Source organism: Lynx rufus, unplaced genomic scaffold (genome assembly GCF_022079265.1).
Source record: "Lynx rufus isolate CCGP_SWC_20201006 ecotype Redwood Valley unplaced genomic scaffold, mLynRuf1.p SCAF_9, whole genome shotgun sequence".
Lineage (NCBI taxonomy): Eukaryota > Metazoa > Chordata > Mammalia > Carnivora > Felidae > Lynx > Lynx rufus.
The window spans coordinates 25,911,591-25,930,483 of record NW_025814897.1 but is presented as its reverse complement, the minus strand read 5'-3'; the positions used below and the strand labels follow the sequence as shown (position 1 = coordinate 25,930,483).

Here is an 18,893-nt window from a genome sequence, read left to right as displayed (position 1 = left end):
TTACTTTGCATTGTTTATTAGGTAGATTACTTATCTCTGTTTTGTTTAGTTCTTTTTCTAAGGTTTTGTCCTGTTATCTCATTTGGAACATATTCCTCTGTCTCCTCATTATTCTTTCTCTGTATTGGGTAGTCAGCTGTCTCCCAGGCCTAAGGTAGTAGCGTTATTAGAAGGCGTCTTGTGTTGGGGCGCCTGGGTGGCGCAGTCAGTTAAGTGTCCGACTTCAGCCAGGTCACGATCTCGCAGTCCGTGAGTTCGAGCCCCGCATCGGGCTCTGGGCTGATGGCTCAGAGCCTGGAGCCTGTTTCCGATTCTGTGTCTCCCTCTCTCTCTGCCCCTCCCCCGTTCATGCTCTGTCTCTCTCTGTCCCAAAAATAAATAAACGTTGAAAAAAAAAAAAAAAAAAAAAGAAGGCGTCTTGTGGAGCCCAGTATTGCAATCCCTCCTGGTCACCAGAACCAGGTGCTCTGGGGTGTCCCCTCTGTGGGTTGTGTGTGCTCTGCTGTTGTGAGTGGGTGGGGACTGCTGTGGATGTGCTGGTGGCCGGGGCTGGCCCTCAGTCCAGCTGCCTACAGTGACCAGCCATGACCACTGTGGGCACACTGGTGGGCACAGCTGGACTTCAGTGTGGTGGTCTGAGAGGCCTGGCTGTAGCTGCTGTGGGAATGCTTGGTGAGGGGCGACCTTTGGTGCAGCTGGTTAAGAGGCCTCTGTAGCTACTGCCCGTGTGCTGGTGGCCGGGTGGCTCCCTCCCTCCCTGGGGCAGGAATTGCTTTGGATTTGGATGGGCCCCATCCTGACCAAGGCTGCCTGCTAGGTGCGGCAGGAGCCACTTTGGAGGAGTGCCAGCAGGGACAGGTGGGTTGGGTGGGACTAGTCTGAAGGGAATACTGGGCATAGTGTTAGCAAGGTAGATGAATAGTGTCAGAACTGGCTTCTGCCAGTGCTGGGCCAGCGAGACTGAAGGAGGGGAGAAAAAAAAAAAAAAAGATGCCTACCAGCATTTTCCATAATCTCTTCAAAAATTTCTTTCTAGAATAGTAGTCAAGAGAGTAGATACTGGGTTCCAACCCTGCCTCCATTATTTACTAGTTTTATAACATTAAGGAAGTTACTTAAAATTAGTGTCATAGTTTCCTCAGCCTTACAATGAGAATATTAGTACTTTCCTCATATGGTTATTTTTAATTTAGATGAGCTATTACATATAAGGCAGTTAGCACAGTGCCTGCCTTTCAATATATGCTAGTTATCGTTTGTAATACTTTTCTTTTTGGTGTATTTTTTTTCTAATTTTTAAAAAATGTTTATTTATTTTTGAGAGAGAGGGAGAAGAGTGAGACAGAACATAAGTGGGGGGAGGGGCAGAGAGAGAGGGAGAATCTAAACCAGGCTCTAGGCTCTGAGTAGTCAGCACAGAGCCCGATGCGGGGCTCAAACTCATGAGCCATGAAATCATGACCTGAGCCAAAGTTGGACACTTAACCAGCTGAGCCACCCAGGTGCCCCTCTTTTTGGTTGAATTCTATTTACTTACATGTAAAATAATTTTCTTTAACTCTTTTATTTTTAGAGTTTTAATAATTCCTACGTCCAAATATTTCTTATTCTCAACTTATTTCACTTACTGTGAGGTTAGATCTAAATATAAAAACCTGTATAAAAATTACCTTTGTGACTAGTTATTAATATTAAAATTGAGGGGTGCCTGGTTGGGTCAGTCGGTTGAGTGTCTAGCTCTTGATTTCGGCTTAGGTCGTGATCTCAGGGTTGTGGGATCGAGCCCCACATCAGGCTTTGCGCTAGAGTGGAGCCTGCTTGAGATTCTCTCTCTCTCCCCCTCTGCCCCTACCCCTGACTTGTGGTCTCTCTCTCCCTCTCTCTCTCTGTCTCCCTCTCTCTGTCTCCCCCTCTCTCTCTCTCTCTCCAAAACAAAAAACAAACCTATACATTTTATTTCCATTTCATGCTTTAGCTGCACAGTTTAGGTGCACATACACATATGTATGTGTATGTGTATGTTTTCAGCTGTGCCTCTCTAGGCTCTTTGGTTCTTTTCATCATTTGTACATTTCCTGTAAGTAAGGATAGCCCCTGGGATATCTTAACACAGGTTATTTTCTCTCTTACAGGAGGAGGCCTCAAAATAAAATGAAAAAATCTCCCGTGGGCAGCTGGCGTTCCTTTTTCAACTTGGGGAAATCATCATCTGTTTCTAAGCGGAAGTTGCAGCGGAATGAGAGTGAGCCTTCTGAGATGAAAGCCATGGCTCTGAAAGGTTGGTGCTCTCCTGCCCTTCCTGTGCTCTGCTGCCGGGACAGCAGCCCACACGGCCGCTCCGCACTGCCCGTCCCGTGGCGCACTCTGGGTCTGTAGTCAGTGTATTGTTATGCTGTGTTTCTGTATGGTGTGTCCACGGTTGTGGTGCTACCCCTGAATTGTCTTCTTTTATGCGCAGACACATACATAAGCACGTAGAAGTACCCAGTTTCTTGTGGAAACTGTGTAGATTATATAGAGTGAGAATGTGGTTAAAATTCACAACATACTCATAACATAGTTTTGTATATTGCTGTTAATACAAAATAACTGCCGTGGTGTTTAAGTTTATTCATGTATATTTATATAGATTTAAAATGTGATAAAACCATGTTTTAGCCTGCCTTTTAAGTTTATGACTCTTACAACCAAGGAATCTATCTTTTTCCTGGGTAATTCGTTGATGAGAGTATCTTATTATATTAAGAAATCGCTTACTGTTGTTGAAAATACTACTCGTAACAGTAGTTTAAAATCCATCATCTCATTGACAGCTTCTGAATCTAGGAAGGATAGTAGTGCTTGAATGTTAGAAATACAACATTCAGTTCATTTAATTCATCATTCGGTTTGCCGTCATGTACTAAGTAAGCATATACTAGATATATTGATAGCAGCCTCCCAGATAAAAAGAAAATTAAGACACTGCCCCTACCTTCAGAGACTTACTTGGGAAATCATATGTGTAAGAAGATAAGTTTCATTCAGAATCAGAGCAATTGAGGTAGATGTTTGTGTGAGGTATTTATGGTAGGACATGCCAATTTGTATAGGGAAAGGGACTAGTGGCCAGAAATACACCCTTTGACTTGGTTTTTTGAAAGATAAGTAGGGATTCATGTGATCACCAAGAGGCTGAGAAAGGTATTTCAGGAAATGAGAGTAAGGTGTGTGCTTATGTGTGGAGCAGGGAACTTGGCTGGGTACATTATGGTACAAAAAGAGGTTTCGGTCCCTAGGGGCCTTGTGTGCTTGTCAGAGTTTTGGTTTCGTCTTCCATTGCTTTGGGGGTTATCAAGTGACTTTAATAATGTAACACAATCACACTTGCATTGAAGAAAGATGACTTCAGCAGCAGTATTGGGAATATATGGGGAGAGAAGAAGACTGGAGACTGGACAGTAATTAGGAGACAGTTACAATTGTGCAACCAAGAAACAAACAGTGAGTGTCTGGAGTAAGCAGTGACAGTAGAAGTGGGAAATAGATTTGAGATATTTAGGAAGCAGAATCTACAAGGCTGAGTGACCAAAGGATTGTGAAGGATGAGAAAAAAAGAGGAGCAAAGATCATTTTCAGTTCTCATTAAATGATTAGAGAGATGGCATTATTCATGTAGGGAGTAGTAGTCTGGGTAAGAAAAACGATGTGTTTATTTTGGACACGGTGAGTTGGACATGGCCAAGAGATGATTAGTAGTATGGATCTGGAATTCAGTAAAGGGGCTTAATATTAGTAGAAATATGGATTTGGAAGTCATCAGCAAACGCTCAAGGATGAAAACTCTGGGGAGAGATTTTATGGGAGAGCCTGTTGAGTGAGAGAAGCAGATTGGGAACTGAATCTGGAGAAAAGCAGTGTTTAAAGGACTGGAAAAGGAGAGTTGTTATGAAAAGAGTAAGAGGAAATGATTACAGAAGGATAGGCAGTGGACACACCTTACTCTCATTTCTGTGATCACCAGAAATCATGGAGGAGGGGTTTAAACAGAAAGTGTCACCAGTGTTGAGTGTGGCCAAGAGGTAAATGAGGATGATGATATTTAACAAATAAGATCCAACATACGTAATCAAGGCACTGTGTTAGTTTCCTAGGGCTGTCATAACAAGTTGCTACAAATTGGGTGACTTAAACCAACAGAAGTTTATCCCCTCATAGTTCTGTAAGCTAAAAGTCTGAAACTGAGGTGTCAGCAAGGCCATATACCCTGGATGAATCTTCCCTCACCTCTTCCAGCTTCTGCTGGCTCTTGGTGGTGTCACTCCACTCCCTGCCTGTCTTTGCATGGCCTCCTCGGTCTCTGTGTCCTCTCTGCTTAGAAGGACACCAGTCATTAGATTTAGGGCTTATCCTAAGTCTAGTATGATGTCATCTTAAGATATCATGCTAGTCTTTAGGAAATACAACGGAAAGAAGTTTTAAAATTCATCTGTATTCTCAAGTTCATAACCTTTTAGAAGAGATTTTTCACATAGGAAACCATCTGAAAACAAGACAGCACCTTATATAATATAATGCTTAAATTGAATGTGATTGTCAAAATGTAAAGCTGTTCACTCTTGGCAGTTTAAATATGTGTAGAGACGAACAGTGTTCCTTTCCTCTACATCTGTAGCAGTGAATAAAACTTCACGCTATTTGGATTTCCTTCTTCAGGTGGCAGGGCGGAAGGAACCCTCCGTTCAGCTAAGAGTGAAGAATCTCTTACTTCTCTCCATGCAGTCGATGGTAAGACTAAAAGCATCAATTGTTTTATTCTTTATTTCATTAAAGAACACAATTGAGGATATTTAATAAGTACATGCTTAATAAATAGGCTATAGACTATCATTTCCGAAAAACCCTAATATCTAGCATTGTCCATTGATATTTTCATATAGTACCAGTCTTTCATTTCCTCACTTTGACATGATTGCTATTCAGTTTACATAAAAATAGGTGAAATGTTTTAAGTTAACCATTTATATTTATTAATGCCCAGTGGAAAATGATGTTATTAGTATTTCTTGCTTTAGATTTCATGAAAGCACAGTCTCACAAAGTATAAAATGAAGCAGCTTTCAGACTAGTAGTCTTTTGTCTTGTAAATGGCTTAACCTGACATTAAATTTCATAGATCAGATTGATTATAGGCAGTCCTCATTATCTGAAGATATATCCTCAGTATGAGGAGAAGAAAACTTGCAAGTGAATCCTCTTAAAATGGCGACCAAAATTCTAGTAAAGAGTACAAAATGGTTTCACTGCAACTTGACAAAACTAAAAATCAGGAAAGTAAGTTTTTTAAGCCCCTACTTGGCAAAAGTCAGGTTATAGTTGCAGTTATGTACTGTGTTTTAGACTGAACAATGAACTGCAATATTAGAAGGACGTACAACTATTTTGACAAAACCATATAATAGCAAATAGGACATCCTTTACTTCATGTTTGGCATATGCAGCAGGATTGTAAAGAAGGCCCTTTTGGGGGCTCCTGGGTGGTTCAGTCAGTTAAGTGTCAGACTCTTGATTTTGGCTTAGGTCATGATCTCATGGTTTTGGGATCCTGAGATTGAGCCCTATGTTAGGCTCCGTGCTCACTGTGGAGGCTGCTTAAGATTCTCTCTTGTTCCCTCCCTCTACCCCTCCCCCACTTGCACTCACTCACTTGCTCTGGCTCTCTCTCTCAAAAAAAAAAAAAAAGGCCCTTTTTACAAAAATAATCAGGAGCTACATTGATTTCCCAAGGGCTTTCTTAATCTGTTGATATTAAAATCATGTTTTTGAGGTATCTTGGGTGTCGTCATGCTGGTCAGATTTCTCATCTTCATTTATTAACTCTTCTAACTGCCAGATCCTCATAGACCCGTGGCTCTGCTTGTGATTCAAGAAACCCTCACACATCCCTTAGTTGGGTGTCTGACATCTTAAGGGTTCCAAGATTTTCCATTTCTCTGTAGTTAAGAGAATGACTCACAGATATAATGAACTGGACTGGGTAGATGCCAGTATTTTTTTTAAAATATTTTTAATGTTTATTTATTTTTGAGAGAGATACAGAGAGACCGAGAACAAGCAAGGGAGGGGCAGAGAGAGAGAGAGAGAGGGAGACACAGAATCCGAAGCAGGCTCCAGGCTCCAAGCTTTCAGCACAGAGCCCAATACGGGGCTCGAATTTACGAACCGTGAGATCATGACCTGAGCCTAAGTCAGACGCTCAACCGACTGAGTCACCCAGGCACCCCTGAGTAGATGCCAGTATTAAGCAGAAAATAACATTTTAGTAGAGATTAATTTTATAAGTGGTTAACACATTTTGAATGCATTTATCTAGTTCTTTATAGTACATTTTCAACATGGTGATTCTAATAATTGTAATAGAATGGTGGGATAGAAGATTTCTTTTACCAGTGGATATTTAGCAATATCATAAAATCATGTAACAGTCTACTGTGGAAGGACTCTGCCTGAGAAACTCAAAGCCTATACTCATTCAAGAAAAAAAATGAAATTGTTTTTGCTTAAGTATCTGAAAAGAATCCTGTACTAAGTATATGTAAATACTTTCTGGAATTGTAGGGAGTTTTTAGTTGAGATGTTTGCTTTTTAAAAATGTGGTTATTATGAGGATTTTTCCTCCAAAGAAACAAAAACAAAAACGAAAAATCCCCTTTGCTATTATATATCCAAAGTACTCTTTTAGTGGTTGATTCTTAGAAGTCATGTGTGAGATGAGTGATAAACTAAGACCAAAAGAAATGAAATCTTGCCCAAAGTCACCACAGGAGGCAATGTTGGACTAATAATAATAGTTCTGAGTCCTTTTTCCTGTTGAAACCATCAAAGGCTGCATTCTCTCTCAGAATATTATCAGATGTTTTTGTTATTTAGCTTTTGGTATGCCCAAGAGACAATTTCTGGAAAGAAACTGAGACGTTAACATTTTCTTACCCTACATAGTGCATTACTAGTCTACTGACTAGGTGACTTTCATGGTGTTGTGTATTGTGTATCATATGCATTCAAATGTTGATACTGTTATCCGTTTTTGCCAGGCGATTCCAAGCTGTTCCGACCTCGAAGACCCAGATCTAGCAGTGATGCACTGAGTGCCTCTTTTAATGGAGAAATGCTGGGGAACCGCTGTAATTCCTATGATAATCTGCCCCATGACAATGAAAGTGAGGAGGAAGTAGGGCTGCTCCATATTCCAGCTCTTATGTCTCCTCACGCAGCTGAAGATGTTGACTTGAGCCCACCAGACATTGGAGTAGCCAGCCTGGATTTTGATCCCATGTCATTTCAGTGTAGTCCCCCTAAGGCTGAATCAGAATGTCTGGAGAGCGGTGCCTCCTTTTTAGATTCATTAGGATACTCCAAGGATAAACCAAGTACCAATAAAAAGGATACAGAAGCAGGTGGTAGCCAGTCGCAGACTCCAGGAAGCACGGCAAGTTCTGAAGCCGTCTCTCCTCTGCAGGAGAAACTGAGTCCATTCTTTACCCTGGACTTGAGCCCAACTGAAGAGAAGTCATCCAAGCCATCCTCATTCACTGAAAAGGTTGTCTACGCTTTCTCTCCAAAGATTGGACGGAAACTAAGCAAATCGCCTTCAATGAACATATCTGAGCCAATTTCAGTGACTCTTCCCACTCGGGTATCTGAAGTCATTGGTACAGTTTCAAATACAGCAGCTCCGAATGCGTCTTCTCCAACTTGGAACAAAAGCATTGAAGAAAGTGATGTCATAAATAGATCCCCCACCCAGGTAGTAAAGATGAAAACAAAAGAGAGAGAGTCCCAAGAAGGATGTGAGTCTGAAGTCCAGCCCCTAGACCAGGTGGCTGCTGCAGAAGTAGAGTCACCAGGGAAAGAGGAACAGGCCGTCTTAAGCAGTCAGAGTAAGGCTGTACCTTCTGGACAGACTCAGACAGGTACCATTTGTTTTTCTCCATTCTTTCTTTAAGCTAAGAGGGATCATCAATCCTGTTTGCCATCTGTGCCTTTTAAGAGAGAAATTTGCTCCACAGCTAGCCTTTAATCAAAGAGAATGTTTTTTTGTTTTTTCTGGGAGGTGCTGATGGCTCAAAGCCCTAAATTAAAATCAGTCAAACAAAAGTCTCCCAAAGGACCGATGGTCCTGCTCCAGACCTTCATAAAGTCCCCTTTTAAAGTCTTTGGACAGTCAGAATTCATGGATAATTTTTGCACAACTTCGTAGCTCTTGATTCTGTTTTCTCTTCTAATAAAAATACCTATATTATAGCCTTACAAGTTAACCAGCCAGCCTACACCATCAAATGTAAAAAACAAAAACAAACAAAAAAAAGTATTCTTAATAACAGTCTTCAGGCACTTGAAGCTTGTTTTCTAAGCAATCTTTTCTGAGCCAGATGAGGGACCTGCTTTTTTTTCCCCCTCATCTCTGTAGCAGTTCAAGAGGAGATTGCAATCTCTAAACAATTTGTTTTAGTTTTCCTCCTGAACCAGATGTGTTCTCTACAACATTTGCATGTGGGATGGAAGTCATGGATTGCCATTTTGAAATATGGAAGGCACCTATTTGGTAGTGATCAGATGGGGAGTGTTTGGATTTCCAGTACAGGATAACACAAGCTACCTTTTCACTCTCATTTTCTTTCCCAATTTCCCACCAGGAGCAGTTACCCATGACCCCCCTCAGGATTCCGTTCCCGTCAGTTCAGTCTCTCTTATCCCACCACCACCGCCTCCGAAAAATGTGGCCCGCCTGTTGGCGCTAGCACTGGCTGAGTCTGCACAGCAAGCTTCAACTCAGTCATTGAAGAGACCAGGGCCCGCCCAGGCTGCTTATACGAATTACGGAGACCTAGCAGTGGCTGCAAACGAAGATAAACTGCCTAGTTCCTACTCTAACATCACTCTAGATAAAGCCTATTACCAAACTGATAGGCCAGCAGAGGAATCCCGCCTCCAGAATGAGGTATCTGGGAACTGTGGCCAGCCTGTAGCAGACACAGCAGTTGGGAATCACGCTCATTCCAGTGCAACTGAATCCGGGGAGCAGCTCCACCAGGCAGACTTACCAGGGAATCATCCACATCAAACCTATTTATCTGGGGACCCAGAAAAGGCCAGAATCCCATCAGTTCCCTTAACAGACTCTAAGTCTGATGATCACATAAGCTTCTCTGAAGACCATTCTGGGAAGACCAGTATGCCAACTGTCTCCTTTATGGATCAGGACCAGCCTCAGCTTCATTTCTATAGCGGAGATCAGCCTCCTTACCTTGGTGCAAGTGTAGATAAACCCCATCACCCTTCAGAACTTGCAGACAAATCTCCCACACCTTCTAGTTTGCCGAAGGACAAAATCTACCCTCCTTCTGGGTCCCCTGAAGAGAATACCAGCACAGCCACCATGGCTTACCTGACAACCACTCCGGCGGCGGCTGAGATAAGCACCAGGGAAGCCAGTTGGGATGTGGTCCAGCAACCCACCGCAGCTGATTTTGCTGCCGCCACCCTCCAGCGTCCGCACAGAACTAGCCGCCCCCTTCCCCCCCCTCCCTCCCAGAGGCCAGCGGAGCAGCTGCCCGTCACGGGGCAGGTACAAGCAGCGGCCAGCACAGGATTAAATAATTCCCACAAGGTAAGAAGGGGAGGGATTCAGGGAGATGAAAGAAATGCTTTCCAAAGGTATGTCATTTGTCAGCAGGGTGAGTCAGATACGACATTTATTTTAAGTCCTGTGGCAGGTTTCCATGAAACGTTTCCTATCTGAGGTTGGACCCTGCCTTTACCCTGATGCTGGTTGTTCTCTGAGGAAGGAGCAGTTACTCAATGATTGTTGTTGAACTCTGCCTGCTATCTTCTCTTCCTAAAGCATCTAGGTGTTTTCTTCTTGTAATACAGAGAAGTCATGATCAAATAAGTCACATTGGGCTGCAGCTCTCGGGGCTGCAGGTTGGTATTTTTTGTTTTTTGTTTTTTGCCCAACTCCACCAGTGATTCATTGTGACTGTGGGCAAGTCATTTAACCACCCTGTGCCAATTATTCACATGTGCACAATGACCGTGCTTTATTCTGCCTTTCTGCCTTACAGAGGTTTTAGAAATGTAAGCGATTACATCATTTTAGGTCTTTTGTTAGTTCCTAGCATAAGCCAGCAGGTTGTTCTGCAGCCAGACATCTGTTGTGATGAGAGAATGTTGTATGCAGAATGCTGAAGTTTCTTTCAAATTTTCTCGTACTTCAGAAAAGTAGTCCATGCGTTTTGTGGTCACCGTGAAGTAAAAGGACTTCAATATCTAGTCTTTAGTGGAGGATGCTGTTTCTAGCAACTGCTTCTCAGGAAGCGCTGTTGCCGTGGGCATCCCATTTGGCTTCAGCTGCTACAGACCAGGGTGGAATAGAAGGTGGGGACAGACAGTAACTGATTTGAATGGCACATCAGACAGGTCACTTCCTTACCCTTCCCTGGATTCGGGGGCTTAAACTGCTCACTACCTGTCACTGTGATTCACTTCACAAATCTCTCCAGCTGGGATCAACTCTTCTTGTTTAACAAAATGTTCTTGGCATGGAGGCTGAGCTAGATGGATAGACTAGCTAGATGGGTGTATATTTTTGAGCTTGACTATGCTTTAAAAAATGTTTTTAATGTTTACTTATTTTTGAGAGACAGAGACAGAGCATGAGCAGGGCACAGGCAGAGAAAGAGGGAGACACAGAATCCGAAGCAGGCTCCAGGCTCCGAGCTGTCAGCACAGAGCCTGACATGGGGCTCGAAACCCACAGACTGCGAGATCATGAGATCATGACCTGAGCTGAAGTCGGATGCTTAACCGACTGAGCCACTCAGGTGCCCCTGAGCTTGACTATGTGTTTTGGTCTGCACATTAAGGTCATGTCATAAGCAGCCTTGTCTCACATTGAAGACTGATCGTAAGTTAGAACAGTTTTCCAAGGATGGTAATGGCTGCTGTGGCAGCTGCAGCACAGACCTTCTTTTCCTGGCAGCGAGGACGGACTGGCTTGCCATCTTGACCAGTGCCACCACATGGCTTGGGAAATTTCATGCTGCTACTCCAAATAGCCTCAGAGTGTGGGTTACGAATCGAACAGTGTTTGATTCCACAGAGGGGAGCATAAAAAACAAGCTCATAATGTGGTCATCTTTCAATAGGTTCAAGCAGTTCCAGCTCCAGAGAGACCACCTGAACCCAGAGCCACCGATGACCCTGCACATGTCCTGGTCGGTGATGGCAGCACAGCTGTTCAGTGTCCCATGTCTGCTCCTGCTCTCCAGCCGGGCCTTCCTGACAAGGTGCGGGAAGGTGCCAGGGCCCCGCCACTGCACCTGCGCGCCGAGTCTGTCCCCGTGTACTCGTCCTGTGGCTTTACCGCACCGGTGCCCCCCACCAGGACGCTGGAGAGTAAAATGGCCGCTGCCATCCACTCCAATAGTGCAGATCCTGCCAGCAGCGCCAGCTATCACCCCTTTGTCACTGCTTCCTCAGCTCCTGTGGACGATGTTCTGCCTTTACCACTTCCTGTCCCACAACCTAAGCATGCTTCTCAGAAGACGACTTATTCCGCCTTCGCGAGGCCTGATGTCACCACTGAACCCTTTGGTCCAGAAAACTGTCTGCATTTCAGTATGATCCCCAACTGCCAGTACCGTCCCCAGAGCGTACCTCCACACCACAATAAATTGGAGCAGCACCAGGTGTATGGTGCCAGATCAGAGCCACCAGCCTCCATGGGACCTCGTTACAACACATATGTGGCCCCAGGAAGAAACGCGTCTGGACATCACTCCAAGCCATGCGGCCGAGTTGAGTATGTATCTTCTTTGGGCTCCTCCGTTAGGAGTAGTTGTTACCCTGAAGATATTCCTCCGTACCCTACCATCCGGAGGGTACAGTCTCTCCATGCCCCTCCATCTTCCATGATTCGCTCGGTTCCCATTTCACGGACGGAAGTTCCCCCAGACGATGAACCAGCCTACTGCCCAAGACCCCTGTACCAGTACAAGCCATATCAGTCCTCCCAGGCCCGCTCAGATTATCACGTCACTCAGCTTCAGCCTTACTTTGAGAATGGCCGGGTCCACTACCGATACAGCCCATACTCCAGTTCTTCTAGCTCCTATTACAGTCCAGAAGGAGCCCTGTGTGATGTGGACGCCTACAGCACAGTACAGCTGAGGCCCCTTCACCGCCTACCCAATCGCGATTTTGCCTTGTACAATCCGAGGCTGCAAGGAAAGAACTTCTACAGTTACGCTGGTTTGCTCCCACGTCCCCGGGCCAACATGACCGGCTATTTCTCTGGTAATGACCATAATGTAGTCAACATGCCTCCAACTGCTGAGGTAAAGCACACTTACACCTCATGGGATCTTGAGGACATGGAAAAATACCGCATGCAGTCTATCCGGAGAGAGAGCCGCGCTCGGCAGAAGGTGAAAGGGCCTGTCATGTCCCAGTATGATAACATGACCCCGGCCGTGCAGGATGACCTGGGCGGGATCTATGTCATCCACCTGCGTAGTAAATCAGATCCTGGGAAAACTGGACTTCTCTCAGTGGCAGAGGGCAAGGAGGGGCGGCACGCAGCCAAGGCCGTCAGTCCCGAGGGAGAGGAGCGCTTCTACAGGAAGCATCCAGAGCCAGAGTTTGATAGAGCCCACCACCACGGAGGATATGGCAACGGACAGTCGGAGAAACCATCCCTCCCTCAGAAGCAGAGTAGCCTCAGGAACAGGAAGCTTCACGACATGGGTTGTAGTCTCCCTGAGCACAGGGCACATCAGGAAGCAAGCCATAGGCAGTTATGTGAATCAAAAAATGGGCCACCTTACCCCCAAGGGGCTGGCCAGTTAGATTATGGGCCCAAAGGGATTCCAGACACTTCTGAGCCAGTCAACTACCATAACTCTGGAGGGACATACATGACATCGGGGCAGGAGTCTCTGAGACTGAACCACAAAGAGGTGAGGCTCTCCAAAGAGCTGGAGAGGCCTCGGGCTAGGCAGCCTCCCGCCCCAGAGAAACACTCCAGAGACTGCTACAAAGAGGAGGAACACCTGGGCCAGTCAGTAGTCCCACCCCCGAAACCGGAGCGGAGTCATAGCCTGAAGCTCCACCATACTCAGCATTCGGAGAGGGACCCCACTGTGCTGTACCAATACCAAACACACGGCAAGCGCCAGGGCGGTATGACTGTTGTGTCCCAGTATGACAACCTGGAGGGTTACCACTCCCCACCCCAGCACCAGCGAGGAGGCTTTGCAGGAGGAGCGATGGGGACCTATGTGCCCTCTGGCTTCCCCCACCCACAAAACAGGACATATGCTACCGCTCTGGGTCAGGGGGCCTTCCTGCCCACAGAGTTGTCCTTGCAGCACCCCGAAACACAGATCCATGCAGAATGAGCCCCGGAGCAATAGAGTTGAAGCAGCCTCTGCTGGACAGTGGACTGTTCTATTTTTTTCAGTAACCAAAAAGATTAAAAAAAAAAAAAAAGCTACAATTCCCCCCTACCACATTAAAAACAACAACAAAAAAGAAAAATTACCATTTTCCCCCTTTCCTGCTTCATCACCACCTCTTCCATCTATAGACTGATTTTTGTCATTAAAAGAAATCTGAATGATTGTAAAGCACTGTGTTGAAAACCTAGTGAAGAAATTTGTCACAGACCATACTTGCCATATGGGGCTAATTTTGTAAGAGCCTGAGGACTGCCTTTCACCGAATTTGAATTTAACTTTGTCCTTCTTAGTGTTTGCTATATAGCGCAGAGCAGTTTCTGTCTATTTCCTGGTAGGCTTTTGCATTTTCTGTGGCATTCCTCCGTACTTTTTCAGTAGCCATGCAGGTGCCCAGACTGACACTCAGTTACCCTCACTTCCTTCTCCCTGATTTGGAAGGGTCTGGTGTGTTAAATTCGAACAGAGAAAAACTTCTCCCCGATCCTTCAGATGATTCTGTCAGACAATTAGCACATTATAATTACAAAAAACAATAAAGGAATTAAGACTTGAAGCATTTAAGAAAGAGGCATCATAAAATGTCAGGCCATTTAGACCCAAGCTGAACCACGTCCTTTTCATCCTTCTCAGAGTTGTTCCGTGCAGTTCGGCGAGCAGGCTGATGTCCACTGCAGAAGGGATTCTAAAGTGAGAAGAAGCTTCGTAGTAGGCAGAACTCAGTGAACTTTGTTAGCACCACAGAACCCCATCAGTGCTTCTGATGTGTTGCCTGCCTTCAGTAATTTTTTTTCTCTCAATAATATTTGATAAATTGTAATCCTAGTAAAACATCTCACACCATTTGTTCTCCAAAGCCACTCCCCCCCACGGCCCCCCCCCCCCCGCCATTGGGAGAAAAAAAAACAAACCCAGCATGACTTGACTGGTGGATAAATACACATCGTTTATCATGATTACAAATTTACATGTTAATTTCTGTTTCTAAACCAGAGTACAGGTTTCTTGGGAACTCTTAAAGTAGCTACGAATTACCTGTTAGTAAACTGCAAGCCCCTGCAATAATTACACTTAGTGCACAGCCCCGTTGCACCAGAATTCTGGGCAGTTCACTGTTTACATCCTAAAGGATTCACGTGCTGTTTGTTCACACTGTACTTGTGCAACCACAGTCGTCCTTAATTACCATTTACACCAGCATCGCAGGAATAGCTCTTACAACTCTGCGGGCATGTTAAACATGTTGAGTACCCAGGACTTTCTTTTGAAAGTCATGTTCCCAGTTAGAGCAGGAGCAGACCACTGTCTGGCCGGCCACTCCACTCCATCTTCTCAACACCCCCTGCCCCCCAAGCACATACGCCAGACTGACAAGGCAGTCCTATACTTACAAACGAGTTTAGATTGTCGTGGCATTCCATAACTCTCAGTAATACTTGAGTTTTGTCCATGCACATGTTTTAAAAGCTCAGTTTGTAGAAGACACTAGGAGAATTTCATTCCATTTACTGGATGATTGCTGCTCTGGCTTTTTAAAACTTGGAATTAACTTTTATTTAGAGCAAAGGAAGAAATCTTTTACGAGGCTAAATACATGCTGCTATTATTGCTGTGAAATTGTATAAAGATTAGGATTCCTGCCAGTTCTTTTTTTTATTTAAAAGAAAATCATGTGATTGCATTTTAAGGGTTTATATTTAGAAAAAAATAAAGTTTTAAGAACACATTTATTTATATGTGGAGATACTCTATAAGGTTTTCTTTTGTTTCCCCAGAATTGATGAGAGGAATTCAGTCAATAAAGATCATGGTAGCAATCCTGAAATGCTGACCTATGAAAGGTCTGTGGAAACGGAGGTCTCTAGATTAAACATGTAGACACAATGGGAATATAGTCACAGTGTTAGGAAACCTGATAGGACACTTTCTTCTAGCACACAAACATGTCAGGTGCTACATACAGGATTTTGATCTTTGGTGAGTATGCAGCATTAACGTTTTTTTTTTTAACCTTAATCGTCTTTTTGTCAAGTAGGCAATGCATTACCCCTCTGAGGTCACACATGCCCTGTAAGTTCTCACCAGCAGCACGGAGCGTTAGAAAGGAGCCGGTATGACGAGGTACAGATGGTGTTAGTAATGGAGAGCCCAGAAGGAGGTGGCTGAAGGAGTCCTGTCCAGTCTTAATATTTGTGGATCTGTTGTCGCACACATTGTTTACTCCTGAACCTAAATCTATTTTATGAATACTAAGGTTAATTCCTCAAAGCAATTACTTTATTAATGTCCTATGGGCTTAGAAATATCAGGTGAATATTTTGAAATCAGAAGAATGACCCAAATTACTGGTATAATCGTGAAACACAAACTGTAGGTAAAATCTGGAGTTGTGTCACTTGATGTAGATACAGACTTAACTTTGGAGTCAGTTCTTTGAGGGACTTTGCCTGTATCTTCCCTTTCTGGTCTTGTAGGGTAGAAAGTGCACGGCAAATCACTGTGAGCCAGGTTACCTCAGCATAGTTCACCTTGTGTGCGGCTTCACAAGCAGTAATTAAATGTTCGAGCTTTGATACGGAACATTGTGATCAAGGAAATGGAGCTGCCCTTGTGCATCAAACCATAATTGAATTCGATTGGTATTTTCTTCGCCATGTCTCCAGATTGTATCTTTTTTGGCAAAATTCCAATGTCCCAGTTTGGTTTGACTGAAACGAATACGCCCTAGACGTCTGGCCGGGGACTTCGCTGACCGCCCCAGAGGTGCCATTTTCTTATTAATTTCATCCAAGTCTTACTGCTTATTGTATTCAGTTTCCTTTAAAACATGCAAGTCTCCGGGATGGTCCCACGGATAGGGCCTGCACACTTTTATAATGGCAGAGCATTTTTTTTTTTTTAAAGTTAGAGTCAGGTTGAAAAATTCTAGGACTATGTAAAGAAGAGGGACCATTAATATGAGTGGAGATAGAAGACTGGGTGACCACATGGGAAACAGCAATAGACACATATGGCATAAATTTGGAATGTGCCCTTTGAGTTAAAAACAGAGCCTACAAAGTCCAAATACCCGTTCCCAGCCCCGTTTGTCAGTCATCCATTCATTATGTTGGCCGAGTATCGTCTGAGCAGTGTGTGTAAGGAAATAATAAGGAAAGCAGAAGTATGTCAGAAAGTTACTTTCCAAATGGTTAGAGGCATGTGATTTTCAGTACTGTGTGTTATGGAAATGTCAGGAATGGTATACTTTAATGTTGGTGTGCACAGAGGGTCTTTTTTCCTTTTCTGATTAGTACTGTTAGCGTTCAAAGACTAAAAATGGTTGTTTCACAGTTTAGATTCTAAGGTAGCAAAACCTGATTTTTTTCAGCCATGACCTGCATGAGAGAAGCATCCTAGGAAGTCTTAGATCATACTTTTGAGTTCTTAACTTTAATTTATATAGTGTTTTTTTTTTATGTTTTAATATTTTTGTGAACTGGTGTAAATTGTTAATGCATATAAGCTTGTGTATTTTTGTAAATAGTTTTGTGATTTATTTCTCAACCCATATGTAAATATTTAGAGTCTCATTTCTTCAAAACTTATTTGAAGCTGAGTTGTGGGTTTGGGGTTTTGTTTGTTTCTTTGTTTTGGTTGGGGGAGGGGGGAGAGAAGAGATTTTGTACTCCGATAATCCAGATGGAGATACCTTGTGGTTGAAAGCAAATGTCCCACTGAAAGCAATTCAAATATCAACAAAATTATTTCAGGTTAAAACAGACTTCTTTGTGTATGTGTTTCCTTTTCAACCTAATATGGCTATAACAGAATGGGGTAATTGGGGATATTCAACAACATTCAAATCTGAGTGTATGACACATTATGATACCAAATGGAATATATTTGAGGGAAGAGATTTAACGTCTCCTGTTTTTATATCTACTTGCCACAGTGTGCCGCCTGACCAGGTTTTTCCCAGGTCAAACAGTCACTTAGAAAGGCAGAGACCTGTCGCACTGTGCTGGAAGGTGTAGACAGACTTGCCTTGCCCCATCTAGGGCTGCCCCAAGGAGCCCACACCGTCTGCTGTGACCTGACTCCCAAGCTGCCAGTTTCAAGGAAACTGAATTGGCTTCTGAGCTCAGGAGCCCTCCACAAGGGGATTCGAAATAACCACCACATTTCCAAAGATTCCCTCAAAGCATCTTGGACATCCTGTTGACTTTTCAGAGAGAAATGACCAGAAAGGAGTCAGCTCCTACACTCTGTGGCAAGCTGGTTTGTGGCAAACCCAGATGAAGAAAGTACTCGACTGAGGCAGGTACTGAACTTAGCCTGGCTGCCTGACCGGGGGTCGAGAGCGGATGCCTGTGCCAGAATTCTTCTCAAAAATATTTCCCTATCAACCGGTGTTTGTTGAAAAACACGATATTCAGCTTTTGAAAGCTTAGTTTTCCTTTTGGGAGTCATAAATTACAAATAATTCTTTATCCTAAATTATTAGGGCCTCTCCCTCTTTGCCTGCAGTAGAAAAAGTTGCCTGTTTAGTACCAATGGCCCCGGTGAGCTAGCCGTTTTCCGTATACCTGCCTACGGCACTACACGCTGTCAGCAAACGTACAACGTCTGCTCTAGGTAAGCATTCCAGACCTGAACACGTGTTCCCATGGAAATGGCTCTGATGGGATTAAAGAAAAGACCGGTATGGCATTCCCTGTGGGTCTTCTTAATTTTCTGGGATTCTCATTTCTTTACCAATAATTTCATCACCAAATTTCCTTCACACGGATGAAAATCTAGTGCTTCTTAAAATGTGTGTTTATCATTGAAGAATCAGTGGCAGACACATTAGTGTGGTGTTTGAGACTTTAATTACTTGTGGTTCTATGGGAAAAGGCACATTTTAATGTAATACTGACCCCGACGCAGTGAAACCTTGGGCATCTGCAAGCACTGGAAGTAAGACCTTTTAGCTGGTCATGTTTGTCACGCAGTTGAGAGTGTACATCTTAAAAACACAATCGTGATGCTTAATTTTTATTTATTTATATTTGTTTAATGTCTATTTTTGAGAGAGAGACAGGGCATGACTGAGGGAGGAGCAGAGAGAGAGAGAGAGAGACAGAATCCGAAGCAGGCTCCAGGCTCTGAGCTGTCAGAGCAGAGCCCGATGCGGGGCTCGAACTCATGACCTGAGCTGATGTCAGACACTCAACTGACTGAGCCACCCAGGCGCCTCAGCCACTTGTTCATGTTTTAAACTGGGCAAGTGATTCTTAAACTTACAATGTATATAAAGCATGTGGAAAGCCAGTTAAACATGCAATTTCTTGAGCCATCACCACATAGTCTAATTCAGTAGTTCCGGCCTGGACTGAGGAATCCACAATTTTAGCATCTGCTACTTGTGATTCT

General features: G+C 43.9%; 1 protein-coding gene across 1 annotated transcript in view; it reads left to right on the top strand.

The window, feature by feature from the left end:
- The window catches only part of ARHGAP32 (Rho GTPase activating protein 32), a 186,880-nt gene extending 171,702 nt beyond the window's left edge, over positions 1-15,178 (top strand). Inside the window, exons 17-21 of the mRNA XM_047072442.1 lie at positions 2,133-2,278; positions 4,696-4,767; positions 7,074-7,952; positions 8,676-9,649; positions 11,187-15,178. Coding sequence (XP_046928398.1) covers positions 2,133-2,278; positions 4,696-4,767; positions 7,074-7,952; positions 8,676-9,649; positions 11,187-13,439 — 4,324 coding nt within the window. The 3' untranslated portion in view covers positions 13,440-15,178. The remainder of the gene's footprint in view (positions 1-2,132; positions 2,279-4,695; positions 4,768-7,073; positions 7,953-8,675; positions 9,650-11,186) is intronic.
- The last annotated feature ends 3,715 nt before the right edge of the window (positions 15,179-18,893 follow it).